The 26,803-nt window shown below is 42.3% G+C and overlaps 1 protein-coding gene across 11 annotated transcripts in view; it reads right to left on the bottom strand.

The window, feature by feature from the left end:
• Window positions 1-26,803, bottom strand: part of PTPRT (protein tyrosine phosphatase receptor type T) — a 431,252-nt gene that overhangs the window by 257,561 nt on the left and 146,888 nt on the right. For all 11 annotated transcript variants that reach the window (XM_048321536.1, XM_048321540.1, XM_048321542.1 and 8 more), the window contains exons 3-6: window positions 15,425-15,696; window positions 9,507-9,588; window positions 6,270-6,385; window positions 4,199-4,373 (exon numbers count right to left, since the gene is read on the bottom strand). In XM_048321536.1, the coding sequence (XP_048177493.1) occupies window positions 4,199-4,373; window positions 6,270-6,385; window positions 9,507-9,588; window positions 15,425-15,696 (645 nt within the window). The remainder of the gene's footprint in view (window positions 1-4,198; window positions 4,374-6,269; window positions 6,386-9,506; window positions 9,589-15,424; window positions 15,697-26,803) is intronic.

Genomic DNA, 26,803 nt, shown 5'->3' with positions numbered 1-26,803 from the left:
AGCCCAAGATCAGGCTCAGCTGAAGAACAGAGATGTTCTCATTTCCTATGACTTTTAAGCTCCAGAAAGTTCTTTCTTCTAGTAGAACTTTCTGCTGTTAAATAATTAACTGGAACTATTCTGGAGTCAGCTCCAGTTATAAATACTGAGACAGCCAAAATACCTGCAGAGCTTTTCCTTGATGAGTCTGTCTTAGAACTGTAAATCTGAATCTTTCGCAGTGTATTTCATACTGGAGAAGCTTCCATATAAGGATTTATTTAAATAGCTAATTATTTATCATGTTTTTCACACCTGAGTATTTCAACTCCAACAACTTGACAGGGTTTTTTTCATTCAGTTTATTGCTTAGTGCTTGTGTCTATGTTGTTTTCCTTTGTTTTGTGGTTTGGGGTTGGTTTTTTTTTCTTGTAAATTCCAGTGCCTGCTTTTAGGAAGAGACTCAGATCACTCAAGCAGATTTCAGGGTGTACCTGGTGAGTTAATAAACAGATGGTGGAATTACAGTGACAAACATCACACCAGAAAAGACCTAGAGAGAGAATAGTAAACAACTGTGACAAGGAACCCACCTCTCCCTCTTGTGTCACTCAAGGCATCAGCTCTTCGTGTGACTGATAAAAGCCTGATAAAAGCTGTCCCAAATATCACAGGGATGACAGAAATCCACTCAGGTAAGAGACAGGTTGTTTTTTCAACCAAACACTTTGAAAATCAACTAAGACAAAACTGAAGAGAACTAGAACATACCCTTAGAGGTCTGTAGAGAGGCTGTGCTGAGGCTCAACAGGCTCTTCCTAACCCTGTAGTAGCAGAACAGACCCTAAGAAAATGCCAGGGGCCTTAGAAGAATTTTAAGGTAGCAACAGGTAGCAGCAAAGTAATTTTGAGAGACTTCTGGAGAGTGAAAATCTCAGCAAAACTGGCTCATGAAAAATAGGTTATAGATGATGTAATATTCCCTCTTTATCAGCTAGCTCTGCATGGATTCCCACCATATACTGAGTGATTAATTTGGGTATCCAGAGTACCTGAAAGGAATCAAGGGGAAAAAAAAAACCAACTGCAAACAGTCCTCCATACACTCCCCCAAGGAGTTCAAAATGTTATCCACAGCCTTACCTAATGTGGCAGGTGTCCTGGAAGGACACCAGCATTAATACAGACCTTAAATGATAAAATTCGAGCCAATTTCCACAGTGCTTTAAACAACTTTTACACAATCAAAGCCTACATTTTGCTCAGAATACCAGTAACTTCCACCCAGCTTTTACTTAGAAGAAAATTACAGGCAAGAGATGTTCCATTCAGGTGTGAGCAGTATAGCAAGACAGAGAATCTCTGGGTTTTTTTTTTTTAAACTGCCCTGTACAAAATTGTATTAAATTACTGTATGTGCAACAGTGAGAGAGAAGAAATAGAGAAGAGCTATTTCCACTGCAGCACCAAAGGATGGCAAGGGGTGCAGGTGGAAATGACAGGTTTCTCTGGCCTGGATGTTAGGACTGGAGAGTGCAAAGAGAAGAATAAATGTATTGTCATTTATACAAGGCGGAAGACAAAGAAGCATTAGCACATACAGCAAATAGCTGCCTACAGAACAGCATTTTCACAGGATTACAAATGTATCTCCTGCCACTAAACACACTGCAATAATTTAGAACTAATACAGTTATGTTCTTTTGTATAAGATTGCCAGTAATTACTTTACAATAATACATTTCTCTCAGTAAAGGTGCCCACAGACAAGCAAGGTGGTGTGTATTTTACTTCATTCACCATTTCATTTGCTGGAGCAGGTATTTACTGTCTGATTTGGGGTGTAGGAGTATGTGCATTTCAAAGTAAAACCTCTATTTTGATATCTACCAAACTTTTTCATTCAATATTGAGAAATGGAAACTAGTTTCTGTTCTAAATACTCCAATAAAACTTCTTGTGCATAGGGAAGCAAACAGATCTTTCAACTGAAAAGATACACAGACACACTTTTAAATCTTATTCTTTGCTGAAGAAACACCCTGTGACTTTTTTGTTCCTCTGATGAAGAAAAAGCACATGAGAAGCAGAGATTTAGCTTGGATTTTTAGCAGGTTTAGGAGCAGGACTATCAGTTGAGCAAAAATTTCAATTACAGGCTAATTGAATGTATGCTCAAGTACATTATTAAAATTCAATAATTATCTCTTCAGAATTAAACAATTCCAATTTGCTTCCATTTCAGCCTGTGCACATGCATTACAAATTTGCTATTATTCACACTAAAATTAGTCAGGCTGGTTGGCAGTCCCAGTATGTCACAGGGTGGTATCAAACTGACCTCAAATGAGCCACTTAACCTCACCTGCTCCCTAATCAGGGATGAGCAGCAGGACTGGACCTTCCCACAACAACATTATTCTCTTAAGGTTTCTTCCAGGTGGGTTCATCTGCCTGAGCAATCCAGCAATGAAGCCATCAGCATCTCTCCTGGTGGACATCCAGCCATTCATGGTTTTAAGTTATTCTTCTATTTTTTCCCCTGCTGGTATCAACAAACATGAAGTTCCAGGCACCTAACTCAGCTTGGAGTGCTCTGATACCTGGTTGCTCTGGAAGGCTGCCTTCCCTCTATTTAGCTGTGGTACAGTCCTAGGTATGCCACTCCTGGCAACTCAATTCTGTTCTAATCATGAACTAATTCCTCCAGATTGGAACAAGATACAGGATCACCGGGTGGGAATTAAAAGCACTTGGCATCCACAACAAGCATTCTCTTCATGATCTGTGTCATCTGAACATCTGCACCACACAACACTCCAAGGCACTACAGAGGCACCTGATCACCAAATGACAGAATCAGCTGGCAGAAAGTAGCACAGTGGACGACTTGATCTCATTTCAACAGCTGCCCTCCATTTTCATACCCTCCATTTAGATCAATAAATTATACCCTGTGAGCACACCCAGACTTCAAATTCCTCTCACCCCAAACACAGGGTACCTCAGGAACTACTCAGCTGCCTTCCGAACGCACCACCTAAGAGCCAGTGAGCATTCCTGTGGTGCAGCTCAAGGCAAGTTTGAAAAATAAATAAATAAGAACCCAGCATAGGGAATAGCCCTTCACCACACACCTTGTGAAGGTGAGATTGAAACACACCTTGCCTGTGTCAGGCTCTTGAATCATGGTAATTAACACGGCTAAAATCCAAACACCCTTCAAGAACTACTGATGCTTCTACTGTGGACTTCAGGGCATCAGCAGAATCAATCCCAGCATTTACTGCCAGCAGCCCTGAGCAGCCTCTCCTGACACAGTGCTCCATCACAAGATTATTTTTGCCTGATAAAATACTGGAAAGGAAAGCAGGTGAAGCTGACTGACAAACTGTTCAGCTGACTACAGTAAAAGTCTCCACAGCCACCATATTTTACTACAAAAGCTTACAAAGAGGGCTGAGTGCAAAGTTTAAATTCAAATATTCAAGATACCAACTTAAACTCATGCCACTTTTACCCTTTTTTCTTATTTTAACATGCATGAAAGAAGAAGGTCCATGTCCTGGGTTGCAGTGTATCCTATTACCATCCTCATGAGCCGTTGAAATCAGGTGGGGCAGTGTTTCCTTGCTTCCTCCCCCCAGACTATCTTTCTGTTAATGGCCCATCATTGTCCTGCCGCCTGACTCAGAGATAACTCCCTCCGGACTATCTTCTGTTAATGAGCCCAATCAACACTTGGCCTCATGACTCATTACCCCATTGTGAGATGCTCCACCCAGAGGGAGGAACCAAGCATCCCATCCTGGATATAATCTGAGATTCTGAACACCAGAGACAACCTTTCCACCGCATTTCCAGAGGACAGGAGCTACACAGCCACCACTGGACCTTCTGAGGAAGAGCAGACCCTTTTTCTACAGGATCACCGCTTCAGAGGACTGCAGCCACCATTCTGCCGGACTGCTACCACCACCCTGCCTAACAGGGACTCGGGTTGTATCTTGACTCTGTCAGTTTGAACCAGTGTTTTCTTTTAGGTTTTTTTTTTTTTCCTTTTCTTTAATTTCCCCATTAAATTGTTATTCTGACTTAGTGCCTCCCACTGGTTTGTTTTCAAACTAGTACATCCAAGAGAATGCCAATTTTTATACACAGTTGTCCTCTGGGAGGAAAACACTCCTCTTGCATGAATTTGCTGGTTCCATGCTCGTACCTTTCACAATTAACTCGGCGTAGTTGGAGACCCCGGAGCCGCCGTCGGAGCGGATGACACAGCGGTACTTGCTGATGCTGCGCTGCGACGTGTCGGCCACGCTGACCGTGGCGGAGAAACGCCTGTGGTTGACCACTCGAGTGACCATCAGGGCTGTGTCCCGTCCATTCCACTGCTGCAGAGACAGAGAAAAATAATGCAATAATGGAGACAGGCAGGACGTGCGTTTGTGCATCCAGGTGTAATTAATTCCTGGGGATGTTTAACATCGGTCAGAGCTCTGTGTTCACACTGCTGGGAGAGGTCTCGTACAAGCACAGCTTTCTAAGAGAAGACTTCAGCCATTCCCTCGGGAAATCCACAGAGCTGGGCCTTAAAGAGTGTTATACATAGGTGAGGGGGCTGAGGCCCTGGCACAGGGTGCCCAGAGAAGCTGTGACTGCCCCCCTGGGTCCCTGGAAGTGTCCAAGGCCAAGTTAGACAGGGCTTGGAGTGACCTGGGGCAGTAGAAGGTGTCCCTGCCCATGGCAGGGGCTGGGACTGGGTGGGCTTTAAAGTCCCTTCCAATCCATTATGTGAATCTATGATATATTTAAGTTCACACTTCTATGTAGTATTTGAGATATATCTGGGCATTTAATGTGTTCTAAAGATAGAAAGAGGGTGAAGGGTCTAGAAGGGAACCCATATGAGGGCCAGCTGAGAACACTTGGCTTGGTCAGAGTAGGAAAGAGGAGACTGAGGTCAGACCTTTCACCAGGGGCTGCAGCTCCTCCCGAGGCACAGCTCTAATCCCTGCTCTCTGTGACAGGGACAGGACTCAGGGAACAGCCGGAACTGTGCCAGGGGTGTTCAGGCTGGTTATCAGGGAAAGGTTCTTCCCCCAGAGGGTGCTGGGCACTGCCCAGGCTCCCCAGGGAATGGGCACGGCCCCGAGGCTGCCAGAGCTCCAGGAGCGTTTGGACAGCGCTGCCAGGGATGCCCAGGGTGGGGTTGTTGGGGTGTCTGTGCAGGGCCAGGAGCTGGGCTGGATGATCCTGTGGGTCCCTCCAGCTCAGGATATTCTCTAAGATTAGTTCCTGCAAAGGCTGCAGAGTGGCATCTCTGACTGTGCAATTCCACACAGTGTAATTAGAGGCCCCACTTGGATGTGAAAATACAACAGCTGAAGGCTTTGTGTTCACCTGGGAAAACACTACAAATGAACAGATTCTGTGAATTTGGCCTTTTCAGATGCAAAACTCCGATTCTGGACCAATTTAAATAAATTGGTTGGATGAGCAGACATCCTTGCATATCCAGCATTCCCCAATAAACCTCTCTACCAATGCCAGGCCACATTTTTCCAACTGGAAAAGGGACAGACAAAGAATTAGCCAGAAATTGTTCTCCACAGTACAAACACCTCAACTTGCTCATTTGTCCAGTTTATTAGGAATTTCAAAGCAAAGCACATTGCTGTTTTGCCAGTTTTCAGTAAACAGTTTTTAGGGTTGTTTCCAAGGCTATTTTCATTAAATGTTGCCGTTTTAGAGAATGGAAAGCAGGTTTCCATTAACAACAGCAATTATTTCCTCCCCAAACTCTGCTTCTCACAGGGAAGGGTTCATACTGCTACAGGTCAGAATTGTTTTTATACACAACTAATTGTAACAGTGGAAAGATTTTAATGAAAGAACCCAAAAAAGACAGAATAAGTCAAAAATGTATCTCTGTGGATGCCGAGAACATTTTTAGAGGGTGAGAGGAAAGCAGATGGCATAACAGAGCTCAAGAGAACTTGTTCCACTTCCTCTCTCTTCTGCTTTATAGCTGAGTGTTTACAGGTACGTGGGCATTTGTTTGAAACCAGAATTTTCCTGTCACTGGCCATTGTTTCCATTTTCTGTACCCTAATTCCGTGCTTTGTCACCTTAAACTCTTGCCTAGAAATGATTTCAGGCAGTTCTTCAAAGGATGTCGATGAAAAGATTTTGCCTCATCACCAATCTTTCTCTACCTCTATATTTCACTTGCAAAAGCAAACAAACCCCTGAATTAAACAAGACAAACCACCAGGGCATTACTGTACCTGGAGCCAGAGCTTGTCGTGCTGGGACCACTTCCCCCCAGCAATGCACTGGAACGTCGCGTTCTGCCCCACGTTCACCTCCACATTCTGCAGCCGTAGGAAATGGGGGGCTTTTCCTGGCAAAAGAGACAAAGGATTGCAAGGGTAGAGCAAGGCAGGACCGGACTGTGCTGCACCCACCCAAACACTCCCCAGAGCCGTGGGACTCTCCTTGCCGAAGTGGCCTTGCAAAATAAAGCTGCCCCTCAGCATTTAACTTTTCCCTGCAGAGAGAGGTGGTGATGGAGATGAGGGAGGGTGGCCTAAGGGATCTTAGAGAGCCCTGGCACCTCTCAAAACACAGACTTGGATCAAATCACAAGTTCATGGTCACCGGCACAATTTCTTATTGCCTGCTATAAAGAGTAATTGAGTAATCTCTTTTCTTCAGAAAACTATGTTTCTAAAAAGGTCAAAAAAAGCCAAATGCTTTTGTGCTTGTCAAGCATGACTGACCCAAACCTCATTTTCACAAGGGCCTTTTATCCTTTTTCTTTTATTGACCATCAAATACATCCTAGACCTTTAGAATAATGCATCATCAATATCAAATCAGCTATTAAATGAAATATTCATTTAACTGACAGTATTGTATCACTGGTTTAGTTTAAGATCACTGATACCAGTGTTTTGCTGACACTAAATTCAGCATTACTTCAAAATTAAACCAGTGATATGAAAAATGCAGGCACTGATTTTTTTCACAAAGGAACTAGATAGGAGGATTACCTTTCTGATTAAATACCAGACTGAGTTAGGTCTCTATTTAGCTTAGAAAAGTATAAACAAGATTACAGCAGTGAATGCAACACCTTTAAGTGAACTAATTTCTTGCAGGGCTTCAGAAAAAGTTTGTGCATCATTTGAGAAGTTTCAGTAGGACACACTGAATAAACTTACGCCTGAAAAGGTCCGTATTTTCCAACATCTGTACATTTTCAAGTACGATTAGACACTGAAATACATAATTTCAGAGGACATTATAACCCCTCTTCTTCCATTGGAATCAAAACTTCCAAGGGACGTGGGCGTCTGTGGCTGTGCATGGCTGAGACTTGATGTACAAGAGTTTGACACATGAGCAGAGAACACGTCCCTACACCGTGTCAAATGGTTTTATCTGCTTCTCTGTCCCATCCAACACACAGCTCACTGACAGTTCCTGAAGGACAGGGACTCTGTACCATCCTGCTTTCTGGGCAGCAGGAATTTGCATCAAGATTTACTGGAAAACTCCCTCTGGGGGAGATGCAGAACGTTCTACATGGCATTTCAGGATAATTCTAGTATTTCTGCCTGCAGTCTACAGTGGGCAGCTGTAAGTCAGCTACAAATACAAAGGTGTAGAGTCCCACTACTCCCAAAATTCTGGTCCTTAGGTCTGCCCAGCTTCTGGAGCATGGGTTGTCCTGTGATGGCAAGGGCTCATGCACACAGAGTCAATGAGCTTTTAGCATAAGGAAAATGGATATTCCAGTGCATTGCTTCACTGGACAAAGGGAAAAAAAGAGGTAGCACCAGCAATATATTTATTTTTCTGGATTACTGTGTCATCTAGGGGCATTTCACTGTTTCTGCTGGCTTTGGTTTGCCTGCTATGCTGCCATCTGTGAAGGTAAAGCAGAAATGAAGAAATAAGACCAATGATTTCAGCAACTTCCAGGGTCACCAGGAGCTTCATGGTCCCTGTGTTTTGATTTACAACAATTGTAAAACAAATCTGAGGGGCTAAGCTTGTACAAGGAAAGAGAACACGTGGGTGACATTTACCCTGGTGACTGTCACAGCTGAACAACAAAGGCAGCACTGGGAACCAGAGAGGAGAAGCATTTACAGAGAGACTGCAGAGAACTGGCAGCCTGTAATGAGCTCTGTGTGCTGGGGGTTGCAAACAGATTAAAAAAAACCCCAACCAACCAACCCTGTTTGAATCATTTTGGTGTTGAGTCACCAAGACTACACTTAATTTTGAGGAAGGACCTGAAGAAATGGATTCAAAATCAGTTTACTTAATTAAGCAGGGATATAACACAACATCCTGCCTAACTGCTTTAAATCCCATCATTTTCTTGTGGAGGCTTTGCCCCGTGGTTTATTTAGTGGCCTCTTTCCCAGTGAAGGGACCAGCGATCACCCAACACGCTGTGGAAGGCACAGACCATTTGGGGACTTGTCTGGATGATGCCAGTTATCAGCAACATCTGGTTAATACAGACTGTAAGTATTTCTTAATGAAGTAAATGCACCCAAAGGCCTGAGCACTGAGCACATGGTAAATACAAATATAATTTACTTAAGCAGCAATTAAGCATACTGCAGTTATCAAAAATGTCCTGTTAAACTTGAGCAGAACCATGTCTGTCACATTGAATGGCAGATGTTCTTTGACATTCTGATCACAGCAAAACCAGTTGATTTCACTCCATCCATATGATCCATCATTCTTTTTTTGTGAGCAGCTGTCACTGACTTACTGAAACCATGAGCCAGAAAGAGGGCTTGTTAAAAAAAAAATCTTTACAAGAAACTGTACATTGCATCCATAAAATATACAAAGCCCTCAAGCCCCACTGGAGGGGTGTAAAGGAACCGAACAAGGTCAGACTCAAAGACTGAGGCTCAATGCTTCTTTAAACATGAAAAAAGTAAGTAAAACTCAGCTTATTGTTCTGCCTGCAACAGAAGAAATGTAGCACTAACATTTTTGAACAGTGTAATGGAGCTGCATTAGTTTCTACTTCTGTATAAGTGCAGGGTCTGAATAAGATTTATTTTTAATCTCTTTACAGGCTTTCAGAGCAGGTCTAATGTGTTGAGACCAACCCACCTTTGGGACAGGCCTCTTACCAAGGAAACACTGAAACAATTTGTTTGGTTGTTCTTTTCAGAAGTTGACCACACAGGCTGTTTTGAGATGCCTTTTAGATTGTTTTCTACAGCAGTAAGATCAAGAAATAACAAAACCGTCAGTTTATTAACAAGTAAAGGAGAGGGAATTCCACTAGCTATAAACTGAGAGCAGCTTTGCCTTTTGCTCAATTTGCAAAGGTAGGTAATTATGCGAGGCTGACTGTCCTTAGGGGTCTTGGAGGGATATAAGACATTTTAGTGCTGACCCAGCTGGGTAAATCACTCCTTTCCACTACAAGCTGTGGCCTATAACACACTGGTACAGTCAGAAAAATAAAGAGTGCTCACTGCAGGGATGGGCGAGAACTCTGACTTCATCCACAGCTATGTACCCGGGGTGTCCTTTCAAAGAGACAGATTCAAATATCACCTGAAACACAAAAGAAAAAAAAGATTCTGAAAAAGAACATTTGCATGAGTAATTTCAGCAGTCGCCACATTCCACTGTTATTCCAATGCCTGAGTCATTGGAGGCATTTAGTTAATAACGAAGGGATACCAGGGCAATTCAGTGTGTGAATGCAACACCAAATCTGTTGGGGATGGAAAACAAAGACTTAGAGCAACACTCAATAGGATTAGAGACAACTCTGTGCATCTCTGATTTGGAGAAGGAAAAAGTGCCCTGGCTATATTCCCCCCCCTCCATTCATCTAAGCACCAGTCCAAGAACATTAAGTGGATAATCATCTGCTATCTTGTTCTCAGCAGGCCTTGGACAATTGGAGAAAGCACTGCACGAGATAGAATTCTCTTCCTGAATCAGTGACCATGCATGGATTCTGCTGGAGAAAACCTTGATTTGCCGTGCAGGCCCTTGCAGTACTAGAGAGTAAATTACAAGCAAAGGATGACACTGGATTCCGGACTGAAATAAGATTTTCTCAGATATAATGGTGTTGTTTCTGCCTCTCCCTGGATTCCACTAACATGATCTGAGAAGGAATATTCTTAAAAAACATGTAGAATTTCTCCGTAATGGTACATTAACCAACCTTTTCCTTTTTTGTGTACCTGTATTATGAAAGCATTCCAGTAATGTGGGCCTGAAAATACAGATATTTCATCACAGATTAATAAAAATCTCCTTCTTTCCTGTAGGTTTGTGATTTTTACCTGAAAAATTGACCTGAAGTATCTTATTATAAAAATAGATGGACTATCAAAAAATCAGCAGTGCAGGAAAAAGAAAAAACAATCCAAACAACAAAAAGTAAAAATCTGATAGAGATCATTAAAAATAAGTTAATTGTTGGAAAGTGGGGCAGTGGAGGGGGAGATCTCAATCTGGGAATCAACAATAGGACATGGAGAAATGGAGAAAAGCTGAGTCAGGGCAAGCTCAGGTTGGGCATTAGCAAAAGATTCTTCAGTGGGAGGGAGATCTGTCCCTGCAGTGCCCCCCCAGGAAACAGGCACAGCACCAAGCCTGGCAGAGTTCAGGGGGCATCTGAAGGACATTCTCAGTCACATGGTTGAGTTTTCAACAGTCCTGTGAGGAAGGAGCAGGGAGTTGGATTTAATGGTCCTTATGGGGCCCTTCCAACTTGAGTCATGCACAAGGAACGGGAAGTTTAGAGATGTCAAGCCATAATAAAAATAAAAATGCAGACTGATGTTAAATAATCAGTGATGCTACCTCCCAAATTAGTGATTCTCTTCCCAAAGGAGTGAAGTGCTATCCTTTAGTACGTTAAAAAAATGAATGGGTGGAGATGTAATGGGTGCTGTCCTCTGCATTTGAAAGGGAAATTCCCAGTCTGACTCCATCTGACTAAAGCAATGCTCACACTGTACTGAACTGCTCATTTTTGCATGAGTAAATAATCAGGTTTCCAAGGACAGAGTTAATTACATGTTCAGCCAGCACAGCTATTGCCATTAGAGCAGTGTCCTGGTGCTGCTACTTGTTCCATAGGAGAAAGTACTCCAGTCATTTCTAACTTCTAAAATTCCCTACTAGAACACAGAGGTAACTATTTAAAGCCAGTTTTCAACAGTTCTTTTTGTTCTAAATAAAAGCTGGCATTCCCAGCCTGTCACTGTTCAGCCTTCCCTTTATCTCCTTCATCAGAAGACTTAATACAGTAAAAGGTTCAACTGTCCAAATGCTGCCCTGGCTAAATATAGACCCAAAATATCCTTCTGAACTACAGAATTGCTGTTGTTAATTTTTCTTTGTATTTGGGCTTCCAGAACATCGTTTCTACTTGAGTTTCCATGACTTCCTAAGGTCACTTCCCCCATTTCAAAACATAGATGTGAGATCTCCTGAAAGACATCCATAAGGAAACAAAGGCATAAAAACGGGTAGAACAAAAAAAATAAACAGGTGAAGACAAACTAAGAAAAGCTCATAATATGTAGAAATAAAGTTCTCCTCCAGAGGAGACTGGACAATAATTAGGCTGCCCAAGAAACACCAGGAAGATAAAATAATCCAAAAAACCATTAGCAAGTGTTTTGTGTTATCAAGGTCCTTGATAGGCTTTTTAGGGACTGTATAAAATAAGAATATAAAATAGGAGTCTTTAGTATGGAAATCATAATTACTTTAGCAATTAAATAACATTCATGATAAAAATTACATTTACTGGGAAGGTCATGCAAGGCTCTACTGCAGCTCCCTTCAGACCTGAATTCAAGTGCAACATTACAGCTACAAAAATCTTATTTTAGTTTTGCATTTGTGAAAAGTCATAAGCCACAACAAAGTGATTCTCAATTATCTGCAAGTCAAGAACTCAAAAAGTTCTCCAGGGCATTGGCATCAGCTGTGAGTGGGTGGCAGAAGGAAGCACCAATATATGGAGAATTGCCTTTGGTTAATTACCAACACGTACAGGGTCTTTAATACAGCACAATACAATTATTCCAGTAGCAACCCACTCAGCTTCTAAAAAATCCCTGTCCACTGCTGCAGAATCCACTGAGTAGAGGAATCCTTTCAACTCAAGCAATATTGTTTGACTGTTTTATTCTGTTCTGCTCCACACTCAGATGTTCCTGCCCTTTCCCAGTTCAAACTTACACATTATTGTCTTTTCGTGTGTTTTGAAGCATTTCATCCCTGTCAAAGTGAGAAGCACAGAAGCACCCAGGCTTTCCTGAAAACAGGGAATTGAGACCCAGCGTGAGGAAAAGGCAGGAATTAATGTTTCTGGGGCCCATTTCTGCAAATCTCACACTCAGTATCACTCATGTCCTTTTAAATTCAGTTGGAAACGCAGCACAGTGGTTCAGACATGCAATGCTTTGCTATTAACAATGCTTGGCATTTAAAGTACTTCTCAGAAATTAATACAGTTGACAAAATACAAAACTTCACTCTCAAAAAAACCCCACATTCTTAAATGCTCCTGAGACCTGCAAATACAAAGTCACTTCATGTTTCCCTCCTGATAAACGAGCCCCTCTGCAGCGCTGTGATTTACCAACAATGTCTGTGTTAGCAGCGTAGCCCAGCTCATCTGCAGCGCTACAACAGTTTTCTCCCGGCATGGATCAATAACATTCCTTACTATACATCAAAAAAACACCTTCCTGGCAGACTCCAGTGCTGCCCTTGGTGCATTCTGGGACTGAGTTCATCCTTATGGCAAGCAGTAATTCAAGATTACACGCATTACCTTTCTCCAAGAACCATTAGAGCTTTTTCTCGCTACGCTGAGAAACATTTGCAGGCTGGGAATTCAAGTACAAGTAACTCCAGGGTAGACATGATAAATCTCCCCACATTTCTATCTCAGCTAAGTGCTTTTGCAGCCAGGTGACTCCTATGACCCTGGCACAGAACTGCCAGACCTAAAACACGACCTCTGACATCTGGTTTGGGTACCAGTTTTCCACTAGCCACATCTCCAAAGTTCAAAGTACTTGACAAAGCCCCAGACCAGGGCAGAGAGCTTCAGATTTTTTTGACTGGCTGAATTTTTGATGCACATCCCAATCCAGGATGGTGTGGTTTCTGTGAATTAGGATTATAACCGACGTTTTGCCTGATGCAGATTTCAATATTTAGGGAAAATGTTGTTTTTACCCGGTCTTTTCAAAATACAGAACATGCTGTCAGGCCTCTTGTGTAAAAAGAGTTCTCCAGGAATACAATTTTGATTTAAAGCTGACAAATAAATGACAAATGTGAGGGTGGGGAGGTCCTGGCACAGGGTGTCCAGAGAAGCTGTGGCTGTCCCTGGATCCCTGGAAGTGTCCAAGGCCAGGCTGGATGGGGCTTGGAGCAGCCTAGGCTAGTGGAAGGTGTCCCTGCCCATGGTAGGGGGTGGGATGAGATGATTTTCAGGGTCCCTTCCAACCTAAGCCATCCTAGGATTTTACTAAATAACACTCCAATGGCTCATTCTAGTTCCTGAGTGTGAAACAAGTCTCTCCTCAGGCAGCAGCACACCCAAGTTTTGTCATCCTCCCACCTCTGGACTTATTTAGCCAGAAGTGTCACTTTAGGCTGCCAAATACCAATAATTTTTTCTCTTCATTTTTTTCAAGCTTCAAGCTCTCTTTTTTCTTTTTATTTTTTTTTAAACCTTGCTTAAATGTAGAAATTCACAGGACTACAGACCAGCAACAAGGTGATTTATAAAACCAAAGACTGAGATCAGTCTACTAGACCCCCATAATACTAGGACAGATCTCAAATTTTAAAAGCCATGCTTAAGGAACAAAAATACAAGTATGACAAGAAGGAAACATCACTCTCACTCATCACAAAGTTAGTAAGAAGCCCCTTGCATTTTCTAGGAAGGAACTGCTCCTGGGCAGGTACTGCTGCCTTCTAATCCATTCATTTTTGTGCTGCAGTGGAAAATTCTTGTTTGATTTAAAGGATTTTCTTTTGCCCAGGAAAAGCAAACTTGACCCGCCAAAGCACTTGTAAAAGACCTAAGTGAGGCTCAGGAAGCCTCCTATTGATATATCAGAGAGCAGGATCCCTCTGAGTGTGAGATCAGACTGCCTTTTGCAGGTTTTTCAAGCACTGATTTACTGGTGAAAGATCATTTCTGTTACCTCTGTGGAGCACCTGCTATGAAGAAAATTCTGGTTGATGCCCAGGATCACGTTAATATGAATGGAGTAGGAGCACTCCAGTGTGCCTTCAGAACAGTCACAAGTTGTGCACTGCCCTTAAAACACCACTTTCCACACATTTGCATCTCTTTATCCTTCCCTCTCGCCTGCCCGGTGCACTCTGTGGATTCTTCTGGTATCCACAACTCTTTCAGAGGCAGAACATTAAAGCATCCTCCTTCAGCTCAGATTTTACAGACCTCCTACCCAGTTATTAGAAGCAAGAAAAAGAGAAGCTTTCCTACCTGCTGTTTTTTATTCACAGACTATTTGCTGCCTTTTCATGGCCCATTCTATCCTGGTCCCTATCTCACTCATGGCTTTTGTTAGTATCACATGGACATCAGATCTCCTGCAAGGTTTAGGATGCAATTATCTCCTAGGGTGTGTGTCTTGAATATAAAACAAGACAAAAGTATTCCTTCAACACAAAAAGTAGTGTGTGAGCCTGTTGTGTGCAAAATATCTAACTGAAATTAAAACAATGGCTGCAAAGCTGCCACATGAAGTGTGGACAACTAACAAGTAGGTGTAGAACTAATATAATCAAAAACTACGGCAGCCATTACATTCCTCAGCTCTGCCCTTGCTTAAGAAAAAAGTCTTCTAACAGAATAAATAAAGCTGTGCTAGAAAGTGGAGGAACTGAGGATCTGGTGAAGAATATACACATCTGACACCATGGTACAAGAGTTTATTAGTACCTTATGTCCTTACACCCCTCATGTAGGCACAAGATGCAAAGCCAAGCCAATAAATGTTCCTTCTTATGGAACCAACCAAGGTCCAAGAATAATCCAGGCAAATTTATGCTGAGTACAGCTACACATCCAGAAACTCTGTTGTGTTCGCAGTTGCACAGTGCCATAGGAAGTGCCAATACAAGTGGCAATTTCATCATGAACGAGTGGGTCATGTCAATAATTGACTCCCATCCATCACTCTGTGGCCTGTCAACAACTACAGAAAAAAGGTGAGGAGGGAAGGAATACGTCAAGTTCCTATATAACCACCAGAGGTGAATTTATTCTGAGAGGAAAACTCAGGGAGGAAGGTGTCGATTTTCAAAACTAACAATAGACATCCAAAGGAGAGAAACAGGAAAAAACATTACAAACCCCTACCTGATAAAAATGTGGCCAGAAGGTGCTGATGGCCAGCTCTGCCTTCACCCACCCTTCGGTCACCACTCCCGAGACGTTCCAGATGGGATTGCCCTGGGGCCCCCCGTTGACCTTCACGTAGACGTTGAGGGAGCCGGGGCTGGAGCGGTCCCTGCTGGACAGGTAATAGTGGAAGTCGATGCAGTGAGTGTCATTTTCCTTCAGCGTGGGCAGCAGCAGGTGAGCTTTCTGCCCCGATGCTCGCCCAGAGCTGTTCACCATCATGAAGGAGCCTGCAGAGCAAAGAAAGAAGAGAACAAAGGGTGGGTTTGCTTGGATTTTTGGTATAAACAGCTCCGTTTGAAAAGTCAGTGGTTCCCTCGCAAGCCACAAAACAAAACATTCCTCTGAAGGAACCAGCTGTTTGATGCCAGTTGTTAGGTAACAGAGAGAAAGGATATTAAAATTACAGGGTATATATACCAGTAGATTCAGGGCCAGCTAGAACCGCTTTAATTAAATAACTTGCAAATCAAAATAAAAATACTGTCTTGCTTGTATTATTTTATCACCTTGTGATCACACAGTCGCTCTAAACAAAAACACATTCCCACTTCAAACAACAACCAGGTTCTCCTGCTGCATACAGTCCCCCAAAAGCATATTCAACACAAGGTAACAAGTGACAGGATGAGTGGAAACAGCCTCAAGTTGCACCAGGGGAGGTTTAGATTGGATATTAGGAAAAATTTCTTCATGGGAAGTGTTGTAAAGCAGTGGAACAGACTGTGGAGTCACCATCCCAGGAAATGTTCAAGAAATGTGTGTATGTGGTGCTTGAGGATGTGGTTTAGTGGTGAGCATGGAGCTGGTGGCTGGGTTGATGGCTGGACTTGATGATCTATAAAGGTCCTTTCCATCACAGTTTTATGATTCAACACAAAAACAACAGACCAAGCTCTCAGCTGATATTTGCCCACATGACCCCAACACTCTTCATCCCAATCCATACCTGTGAACCCTGGCACTTGAAACTTTTGAAGGTCACGTTAAGAAAACCCCAATTTTCAGAGCCCAAACAACTGAGGCTTGTTGACAGAACAGCAACATCTTGACTCGTAATAATGCAACAGGACAATAATTCTTGTGGGAGGGAAGGGTAGGCTGAATTTCAGGAAGGAAATGTATACTGATGCAATTTATGAGTTTGTTAACCTGGAAGTCTGCATCATATTAACCGTGGCACTTGATGTTGAACTCACATTTGGATTCATCAGGCAGTTATTTTATAGCACATTGTGTCTCCACTCATCTCCTCACAGATCCATCAAGGTGACGAATGCCAGCAGTAAGGGAGAACATGATGAGAGTTACTCGATTCAATTCTGCTGAAAGGATCTCCTTTATGTGGGTGCAGACACTCAGAAAGAGCTAAAGAAAACACCGGGACTGGGGCAGGGGGAATCTTTGTGTCAGCAGCCAGGCATGACAATTTTTAATCAAACACAGCCCTCTTGACACTCCTGGCTCTGATGCTGCTGCCAAGCCATGCTACGAATGTATTTGTCTGCTGGCCTCTTGCAGTTCACAGAAGACTGAGTTTGAAAAGCCCTGCCTCACTTCTGACCTATTGACTTTTCCTCACCATAGCAGGTGATTCAGATGAGCCAGGCAAACATTTGGATCAATTCCGTGCAGTGAACAGTCACATATTATAAATTTATAGCAGCTACAAACAACTTTCTCTCACAAAACTGTGGGTTTTTTTCTCTGTGTTTATATGATAGATATGCATTTTGTAAAAGATTGACAGGAGGAAGTCAATCCTTCAAAAAAAAAGGTTACATACTCTAAAGACCTTGGAAAATTCAAGTGCAATGCAAGCACAGCTGGGGAAGAGGAAGAGACTCCAAGAAAATTTATAGGCAAGATGGCCTCTGGCAATGCTACCTTTCAGTGGAAATGAAGGAAAAACAAAAACCAAAATGGTCCCAAATCAAGGAATTCCAGATTCACAGCAAGGACTTGGAGAAACGTTAGTGCTGAATCCAAACTTTCCAGTTTCTCTCTAAAAATCAGGATCCTGAAAAATGTCCATTGCTGATATAACTCTGTTCACAGTCAACCATGCAATCTCATTCTTCAACATGTAACATATACACACTACTCTTAAAAATCTACTCATATAAACTAAACTTTTGAGAAACTGAAATTTGGGTTCTGTCTCTACGACCTGAGAAAATTTATTATCAGAAGGCACAGTTGCCAGCAGGCTTGGGGAGGCAGCGCAGCCTGTCAGCTGAGGCAGCAGGCTGGAAACCTGACACAGCCAGGTGTGGGAAGGCTGATGATGACACCCAGTTCCATGAGGGCTGGAGCCCCTCTGCCCTGCAGCCAGGCTGGGAGAGCTGGGGGCATTCACCTGGAGAAGAGACGGCTCTGGGGAGATCTTAGAGCCCCTTCCAGGGCCTAAAGTGGCTCCAGGAGAACTGGAGAGGGCCTTCAGACAAGGGCCTGGAGTGATAGGATGAGAGGAAATGGCTTTAAGCTGAAGGAGTGTAGATTTAGATAGGATATTGGGAAGGAATTGTTCCCTGTGAGGGTGGGGAGGCCCTGGCACAGGGTGCCCAGAGCAGCTGTGGCTTCCCCTGGATCCCTGGCAGTGTCCAAGGCCAGGTTGGACGGGGCTTGGAGCAACCTGGGCTAGTGGAAGGTGTCCCTGCCCATGGCAGGAGGTGGCACTGGATGGGCTTTAAGGTCCCTTCCAATCCAAACCATTCTGGGATTCTAGGATCTCTGGCATTACACAGTTGCAAGAGCCACTCTTCTGCAGAGAATTTGGGAGGGAAGGCACTGTAAAACTGCTGAGCAAGGGCAGCATGGTCTGGAGGAGCTCAGCAGCTGCTGTGAAATCCTCTGCCTGAAGCATTTCAGAGCCACCTGAGCACAATGAAGACGAGTTCTCCATTTGCCAGTTCTCCCATGGAGGAGGCTGGTGCAGCCCAGTGAATCCCTCCAAGAGCAGCAGAGCTCCTGTTCCTTCACAAGGTTCTTGACCAAGCGCCTCCTACACTGGGGAGGAACCCAGGAACAGGGATTTTTACACCATAATCGACTGCACTGCACCTGGCTCAGCATTCCACTTCTGGGCATGCCTCTCAACTTCTCTCTTTTCAATTTGGGTAATATGTAGATTATCCTGCCCTAAAGGACTACTCTGAAGCTGTGCTTTGTCTAACACAGTACCGCCCTGGAACTGCGCTGGGGGAGGTAAGAGCTTCAATGACACCAGAAGTTAGGGAGTATTTCACTTTTACAGATCCATATATAAAAATAATGAGCTTTCCTCTGGGAGAAAAAACATCAGCTTTTATAAAAAGTTCCAAGCAATAATTACAATTTTATTTTTTGCCACCCACAAAAAAATGAATCACAAGCTATTTGTGGTGACAACAGCATTTGTGCAACTGCTGACAATTCTGGGGGGGGGGGGGGGGGAGCCTGAATCCAGCGACTGACAACACCAACAAGAAGAATACCCATCCACCAAAAAGCACTTAGCAAAATAATTAGTCTTAATTGCTAAAGAAATAGCCTTCCAAACAATCGCCATGGATAAATTATTCACAGCTTCCTATTTGTAGCATATGATTTTTTACACAATGTGTCTAGAGGTACAGGAGGAAATACTACAAGAAACACAACTTTCTCAAGAAAAGTCCTGATGAGAGGAATTATTTTATCACGGTGGAAAAGATGAAAAATTTCCACTTACAGATGCATCTCTGCCAGAGAAAAGAACTCACACCTTGTTTAAAGGAATTTGTTCTCTAGGAGCTCTACCACAGGCCTTTGTTTCCACAGAGCTTTGGAGTGGCAGCTTCCCCCACAAACCCTTCCCTGGGATACCCCAGGCACAGCCCACCCCACAGGATCCCAGAGAGACACCTCGAGCCTGGCCATCCTAGGGGCTGAAAACTTGTAGTCCCATCAAGACAATCATTGACATCAGGCACACGAACAAAATTCATAAAATATTCATTCTATAAAATTCAGCTGTGAATAAATGATACCCTGTATCCTATAAATTGGCCCCAAATACACAGAGTTTTATTTTTATTTTCACAGTGTGAACTTGAACCTGTATCCTGTCCTCCAGAACTTCCACGAGGTTGCTCTGCATGCTCCAAGATCAACAGATGAGATGCACTGTCCTGTTACAAATGTCCACGTCCATGGAACTGGTGTGGGCAAGGTTCATCACTGAGGGGTAGGTGAGAGATCATGAAAACAGCTCCCACCAGGAGAAAATAAATGAAAAACAAGCCAGCCTTTTAAAGACAAATGTGGTTTCCCTCATTATCCTTAATAAGAATTGACATACTGTGATTCAGGGTCTCACAGATTCTTTAGGCTGAGCACAGAGCTGAAGCTGATGGGACTTATTCTCAATTTATAGGCTTATATGTGCAAATAAAAGAGATACAATCTGGTCTGCCACCAACAAACTACCTGTCACGTTTTCCACTCATACAAAGGACTAAGGAATGAATTAACATGTCACAAATGGAAATTATTGATCAACAGATGACTGAAAGCCACCTGAATGTCTACAGGCAAGAATATGAATAAAACAAAAGGTATCTTGGAGAAACTCTTATTTAGATTGTTGCATATCCAACTGGGGAAAAAAGAAACAAAAATATCATTGAGTTTCATTGTTTTGTTTACTTCCTTCCAGAAAGTTCAAAATTCCAAGTCTACAATAAACTGGAAAAAAAGAATTTTGGGGGGGAGGGGAGAAATTATCTATTCTGGGTAAAAGTTCTTTTTTATGTTTATTCAACAGAGAAGTATAAGCTCATTAAAGAAAATTGATTATAAGGTCAATTACACATGGTGTTCTTGGATCAACAGGTTGAATTAATTAATATCTCGCTGTTTTTATCCCGAATATGTAAAAATGGATGTGTTGTGCTCAGATCAGTCACAAGCAAGGAGGATGGGGAGACAGTAAATAAATTCATTTTCAGAAATCCTTTCCAATGGCAGGAACATAAAACGCCACTCTCTCCTAGTTATTGAACATACCACTGAAAATTGGGGAATTAAACCTTGAAGTGCTCTCTAGTTGGCCATAAATTTCAATTTTTCCCCTGCTTGGTGGATAATGATGCCTTGATAAGCGCCCTATTATTGATGCATCTGCAACATAGCTCCTCTTTCTGGAGCCGAAACGGCGCTCTGCAGCAGATGGTGGCTATTGTGTTTACACATCAGCACTTTATGTTTGCCTTCTCTCACGTCTGCAGTAAAGAGAAGGCCGTAACTGAGTTTTTAATGGCTTTGCACATTGTTCATTAAGATTACATGAGTGTGTTCTGACAAATGACAGCTGAAGGAACGAGGCACCGAGAACCCGCCGGCAGCACCCGGCAGACCTTGGCTGGTGCTGTCTCACTGCTGACTTTGAAGAGCTGCGCTGCTTCAAAAGCCAAATTACAGCAACCTAAAGACTTGAAAAGAAAGCTGTCAAAATGCTCAGCTGCAAAATGAGGCTTCTGAAACCTTGAAAACCAAACTCAGGTAATACAGTGTTGTTTTAAAGAGCGAACTCTTCCCGACATAAAGAAGCGGATTTCCAGCAGGTGCACCAGAGTGTTTTTAGACGCAGTTTTGTTTATTGCCAAAAAACAACTCATCTCCAAGAAGGTGAGTCTGACACCTGTCCTTGTTAAGGCAGAACAAAGCAACATGGGATAATCTGGGCTGAAGGGGCCTCAGGCCAAGCCCCTGCTCAAAGCAGGATCAAGCCTGAGCTTATCACTGAGTCTTCCACACCTCCCAGGAGGATTGCCCATCCCCTCTGGAAAACCTCTTCCACTGCTTGACTGCCCTCATATTTTTTTCCCTTTTATTCAGCCCAAAACCTCTCATTTCCAGTTAGATCCTTTGTCTCTCATCCTCCAGGCACCTGCTGTGGTAAAAACTAACTCGGTATTCCTGATAACCTCCTTGTAGGAAGAGATTTGTGAGGCGTGACTTTGCTTTGCAGGAGTGCTCTGACCCTTCCCCAGTGTTCCGTTCCCAGTGGATAGCACTAGGGTCACTTCACTACCTCGTACACTGACCTGGAAGCCCTTTATCACAGGGATGGCTGCAGAGGGACAGATCAAAGCAAAGGGTCTCTCTGAAATACCTTCAAGTCAACCTGAAGGCCATAGAGCAGTCTTTGAACACTCTCTATGTTAAGTATGACAAAATATGTTTATGGACAATATAACAAAAAGCCCATCTACCTCAACGCTTGGTTTCCAGCAGTGGCAAAGCAGCCATTTTAAGCAGAACATGAGAATCAGGTTGCTGTGAAGCAGAATTTACCATTTCAATCTTCTGACAAGCAGCAATATAAAGATTTTTTTTTAAGTCAAAAGCTGCATCTATCCCTCTCATTAATTAGCCGCAGAATGATCTTTCTCCCATCATTTTTGTTGAGTCAGGAATAAGACTCAACAAGCTCTAGAGTTTAATTATACATTGTGCTGGGGAAAATAAATATTTCCACTCACTTTAAGCTTCTGTCACATAATTTGTAGTTCCTCTTTTATGAAATTTACGATTACCTACCTGCTCCACACTTCCCACATTTTTACATCCCTGTTTGTGTATAACAATGGAACAAGGCTCAGAAATCTCTTTCCCTCACTGATGTACTACAGACAGCAGCATTTGTACAAACCAAGAATTTCTGTATCTCATAACCACATATTTTTTCCAAGTATTAGGGCAAAATCAGACCCATGGGGTTTATTTCTCAAATGTGAGTCATACTGAATTAATCTACCAGTGAAATTAAGTGTTTGATTCACTGATAAATATGAATATAAATGGCAAGTTCAGTATCATTCATGAGGACAATTCATTCACTTGGGAAATTGTTCGATAATAGGGAAGAATTTTTTAAAGAGACAGTCTCCTATCTGTAAAAAGCTTTTCTTCTGGAAATGAATGTTATGAAAAAGAATTATTTTGTTGGAGGATTTTTGTAATAAAAATCTTTTCAGAACAAGACTGATCTCATATTACTTCAAATATTTGCTGTAATTATTTAAAGGGTAGGTTGTGACATAAACACTTCCCCAGTCCTCCCTTAGAGATGAAGTGTGTGACAAAACTGAGTCTGGTTTGCCCACTTCCAGAAGGCCTTGGCAGAGGAGAAGCTTGCAACCCTTTTGCTTTATAAATAAAATCAAATAATTATGGGACCATACTCAGAATTAGGAAAACCAGGTTTCCCACAGGTCCGTAACTGCCAGCTGCAGCCTTTCCCACTGATTCCACTGACTGAGCCACGAGTGACTGCTGCATTTCCAGTGCATATCCAGACACTGCTACCCATAAAACACAAGTGCTTTGTTATCAAACTACACTCCTTTTACAAATGTTTTCCAAAGCCTGAATCACAGTGACCCACAGACACTGAAAGCTCTCATAACCCAGGAATTGTCTCCAGCCAAGAGGCAGCTTCTCTTTATCCACCCCTGTAGTTAATGCTGAAGAAAGGAACATCTACTGCAGAAGCTTCACCAACCTGGATGGGAAAGATTAAACTACCCCTGACAGAACAAACAAGACAAAAATACATCATGGATTACAAAGAAAAAAGAAAAAAAAAAATCCCATTTTAATGGTTTGCTGGTGGATCAGAGTCACCAAACCCTCTTCAACTACAAAATCCATATGGGAAGTGATCAAGTGACAAATAAGCCAACAAGTTCCTAATTAGCAGAGAGCTTTAAGGGGGATAATGGCATTTCTGCAAGAGGCTGTGAAGCAGGGTCCTGGGAAGGACTCCATTTGTTAATGGGATCCTCTTTTAACCTTGCAAGAATATTTAAATCAATAATAAAAATAGCTCCTGCCCTGAATGCTGTTAAAAGCACTCTTCTTGCACTGTAACATTACGTGCAACTCTGGCCACATCATCTGTGACCTTGACAAGGACAGCCAACGACAGAGACTGAGAGATTTGCAATATAAAGATAACACTCAGGACTCAGGTTCTGACTTCATCATTTCCTCAGTGACAGATGTTTTTATTCTTCACTGCACTGAAGAAAATTCAACTGAAACATGAAGACAACTCTTAAAAATAGCAATGAAAAGCAGCACTTGGGAGAACAAGAGTGGCCAACACTGTAGAGACAACAAGACATTTTTAAGCACAGGACGGACTTATTGCCTCAGTTTTTCACCTAGGCATGATCTAGAACTGCAAGAAAACTGACTGTAACACCACAGAAATGAAAAGGCAGGAAAAAAATTAGCCCTTTCTCTATTGTCTGTTTCTCGCATCAGCTACAGGCCAGAATGTTCTCCAGTAGTCTGTACTCAATATAAGAACCTGTTGATCCAGTGTGGAAAATCAGCACAAAATAATGAATTCTCATCTCTGTGGATACAAACCCAGCAATGATACTTCACTACACTTCAAGAGGTTTGTTTTAAAGACCTTCGTTGAGTCAGTTTGCTCCTGAAGGCACTGACATCTAACATTTCTAGTCTATATCAAGAACTGCACAGTTTATCACAAAGATTCATGAGAAAATTTCTCACTTCAGTGGTGCAAGGTGATCCAGCATCGCTCTCCACCTGCATCTCCAGAGCACAGTCCTTTCCTCCTTAAAAATCACCATGGAGAACTGCTGCTGGAACAGCATCAGCACTCCACTCACATTTTCCTCTTCAGCAACAAACTCAAATTTTTATTTACAACACAACTCATTGTCCATGAGAATTCAGGCGAGCACCTTTGCTCTACAGTTACAGCCATGTGGCAGCTGTTCTGTGTACCAGAGAAACCCAGAATGATTTGGGTTTGAAGGAACCTTAAAAGACATTTAATTCCACATCCCTGCCATGGGCAGGGACACCTTCCACTAGCCCAGGTTGCTCCAAGCCCTGTCCAACCTGGCCTTGGACCCTTCCAGGGATGGGGTGTCCATGTGCACATTTCTCATGCTTATCTCTAGAGTCCACAGCTATTTCTAGACTGTTCCTCCCACATTTTATAAACTTTTCTTTAATAAAAGCCCAATTGCCATGGCTGAGAGCCTGGATTCACTGAGAAGCAAAAACCTATGTGGGCTGTAGAATCAGAAACAATTCTATAAATCTCAGCAGTGAAAAATCCTGTTAATAGAGTCATTGCCAGCATTCAATGTTGCTAAGGTCACTGCAGTAGTATCCTTCAACAGTGTCCTTATTCTATTATTTATAAACATGGTATAAATTGTTTGGCAGTGCTATTAAAAAAAAAAAAGGGTCTATTAGCAATGGAGTTACACCAGTCCATCAGGTAAAGGCATTTATAATAAAAAACATACAATTCTCTGTAAACAATAGTCAAGAATTCTCTGCAAATTTAAGTTTGTTACATGATTATCTTTCCAAACTGAAGAAAATGTACACTGAACCCTGCAAACTGAATAGGTCTATTTGCTTTTTAATTCCAATAGCCTAACAACTACTTATCCTACCAATCACTAACTTACCACTTTGGTAAAATGTAGGCAACTGATTTAAACAGTTAATAATGTTTATGTAATTAAATGGGCAATAAAAAAAAAAATAGGGGGAATGGCCATAATTCAACATAATATCTTCATTTAATGACATCAAAATTCCTGTTCTTAGCACCCAAGAGCTTTATTGCAGCGGAACCCTGAAAGTGAAGGACCACAGAAAGGAGTTGTGGGGATGTGAGTCACAACCTCTGCTCAAAGGCGCTCACACAGATATTGCTCAAGAAGGCTCAGGATTCAGCAGAACACAATTTCCTCCTCACCTGATTTAACCTGTGGCATAATCTGCTGCCAAATTCACCTCTCTCTCTCTCAATACCAACAAGAAAGGAGTTCAGAGGTAATGGTCAGTACTTTTTGAACAAGTAATTGCTACTTATTCTGTATGCCTCAGCTTTGTGTTCAAATATGGTGCTTATTTTAAAAATTAAATTCTGTATCCTGTTAAAATCCTATGGCTAAAAATAAACATCTCTCCATCTAGGTAGATACAGATGCAAAGAAAATATGTTTTAGGTTGGTGACTACAAGCAACTGAATAATTAAATCACTTCATCTCAGCCACTGCAAAATCAGCTCTCCTTGGAGGGGGCAGCAAGACTGAGCCAAAAAAGTCTGTTGTTTCCCAATGTAAAACCTCTCTCCAGAAAGAGGATTTGATATGCTAAATGTACACAACACGCACAAAATCTGAATTAAAAAACCAGGTCTCCAGTGCTCTCTATCCCATGAATGTCTGAGATATACAATGGTGAAGAGACACAGAAAACAACTTCTAATAACACCTGATCATCCTCATAGCCTGCTCTGCATTACCCAGATGTAATGGCTGATCAATTAAACCATTACAAATTTAACAACAGTCCTTTGCCAGGGCAGCCTTAGTTCTCAACTTCTATTTTGTGTTCATCCTATTTTCCAACTCTGGTTTTTCTCTGAACGCATCTTCTCATTTTTGCCTAATCCTCTTCTCTAACAACATTTTAGAAGACAAAGCACAGACTACAAACTCCATTCTGCCTCCTTCTCCTTTCCCAGAGATGCAGCAGCTGTTGGATGCAGCCTCATTTGTGAGAGGTGCGTGGACGAATGGCTCCAGGTTCACAAGAAGGAATTACAATTATAATAATAATTCATCATTTAATTTGGTTTAATTTGGCTGCTCTAAAGCCACTGAGGTTGAATGCTGTCAGGTGGTTACTGTGGTGTTGTTCAAGGTTCCTAGGCTCCAGTCTACTGTGTCTAAAAAAAGCCTCTGTGTCTCCAAAGCCTCACAAGACCATCAGCTGAGACAGCTCTACCCAGAGCTTCCTGCTCGTGGTAAGTTAATAAACTGTGCTTATCTTCTTGCTGCTGCGGTTAATTAAAACTGACATCAAATCTAAATTGCTGGGCCAGTTAGACCCTAAAGGTTGAACCAATGAGGGCTTTATGGAAGCCACTCTAGAACTGCCTTTGGCATCAGCCAGGCAGCTGCCAGAAGTACTTTGGTGCAAACATCGCTTTCCTGGGAAACACTGAGCTCCACGGTTCAGGCACATATTTATTTTCAATACATTGGGCTCTTTGTTTGCTTAATCATTAAAGACAAATAGCTAAATATATTTTATTACGTAATTCTAGAGTATTAGGAGCAGTTTACATGTCAGCCAGAATTAAATGTCTCATTAGCAGGCGTGCAGCTCCACTGCCAGCCAACATTTATGGTCTCTGCAACTCGGGTAAAATTTCCATATGTTTTGTATATGTAACATTTTCTAGGAAACTGCAGAGGGATTATTACCTTTTCTATTTGTGACACATTAAATGTAACGCC

This window comes from Corvus hawaiiensis, chromosome 17 (assembly GCF_020740725.1).
Source record: "Corvus hawaiiensis isolate bCorHaw1 chromosome 17, bCorHaw1.pri.cur, whole genome shotgun sequence".
NCBI lineage: Eukaryota > Metazoa > Chordata > Aves > Passeriformes > Corvidae > Corvus > Corvus hawaiiensis.
The sequence above is the reverse complement of the archived record's forward strand: the minus strand, read 5'-3'. Positions and strand labels throughout refer to the sequence as shown.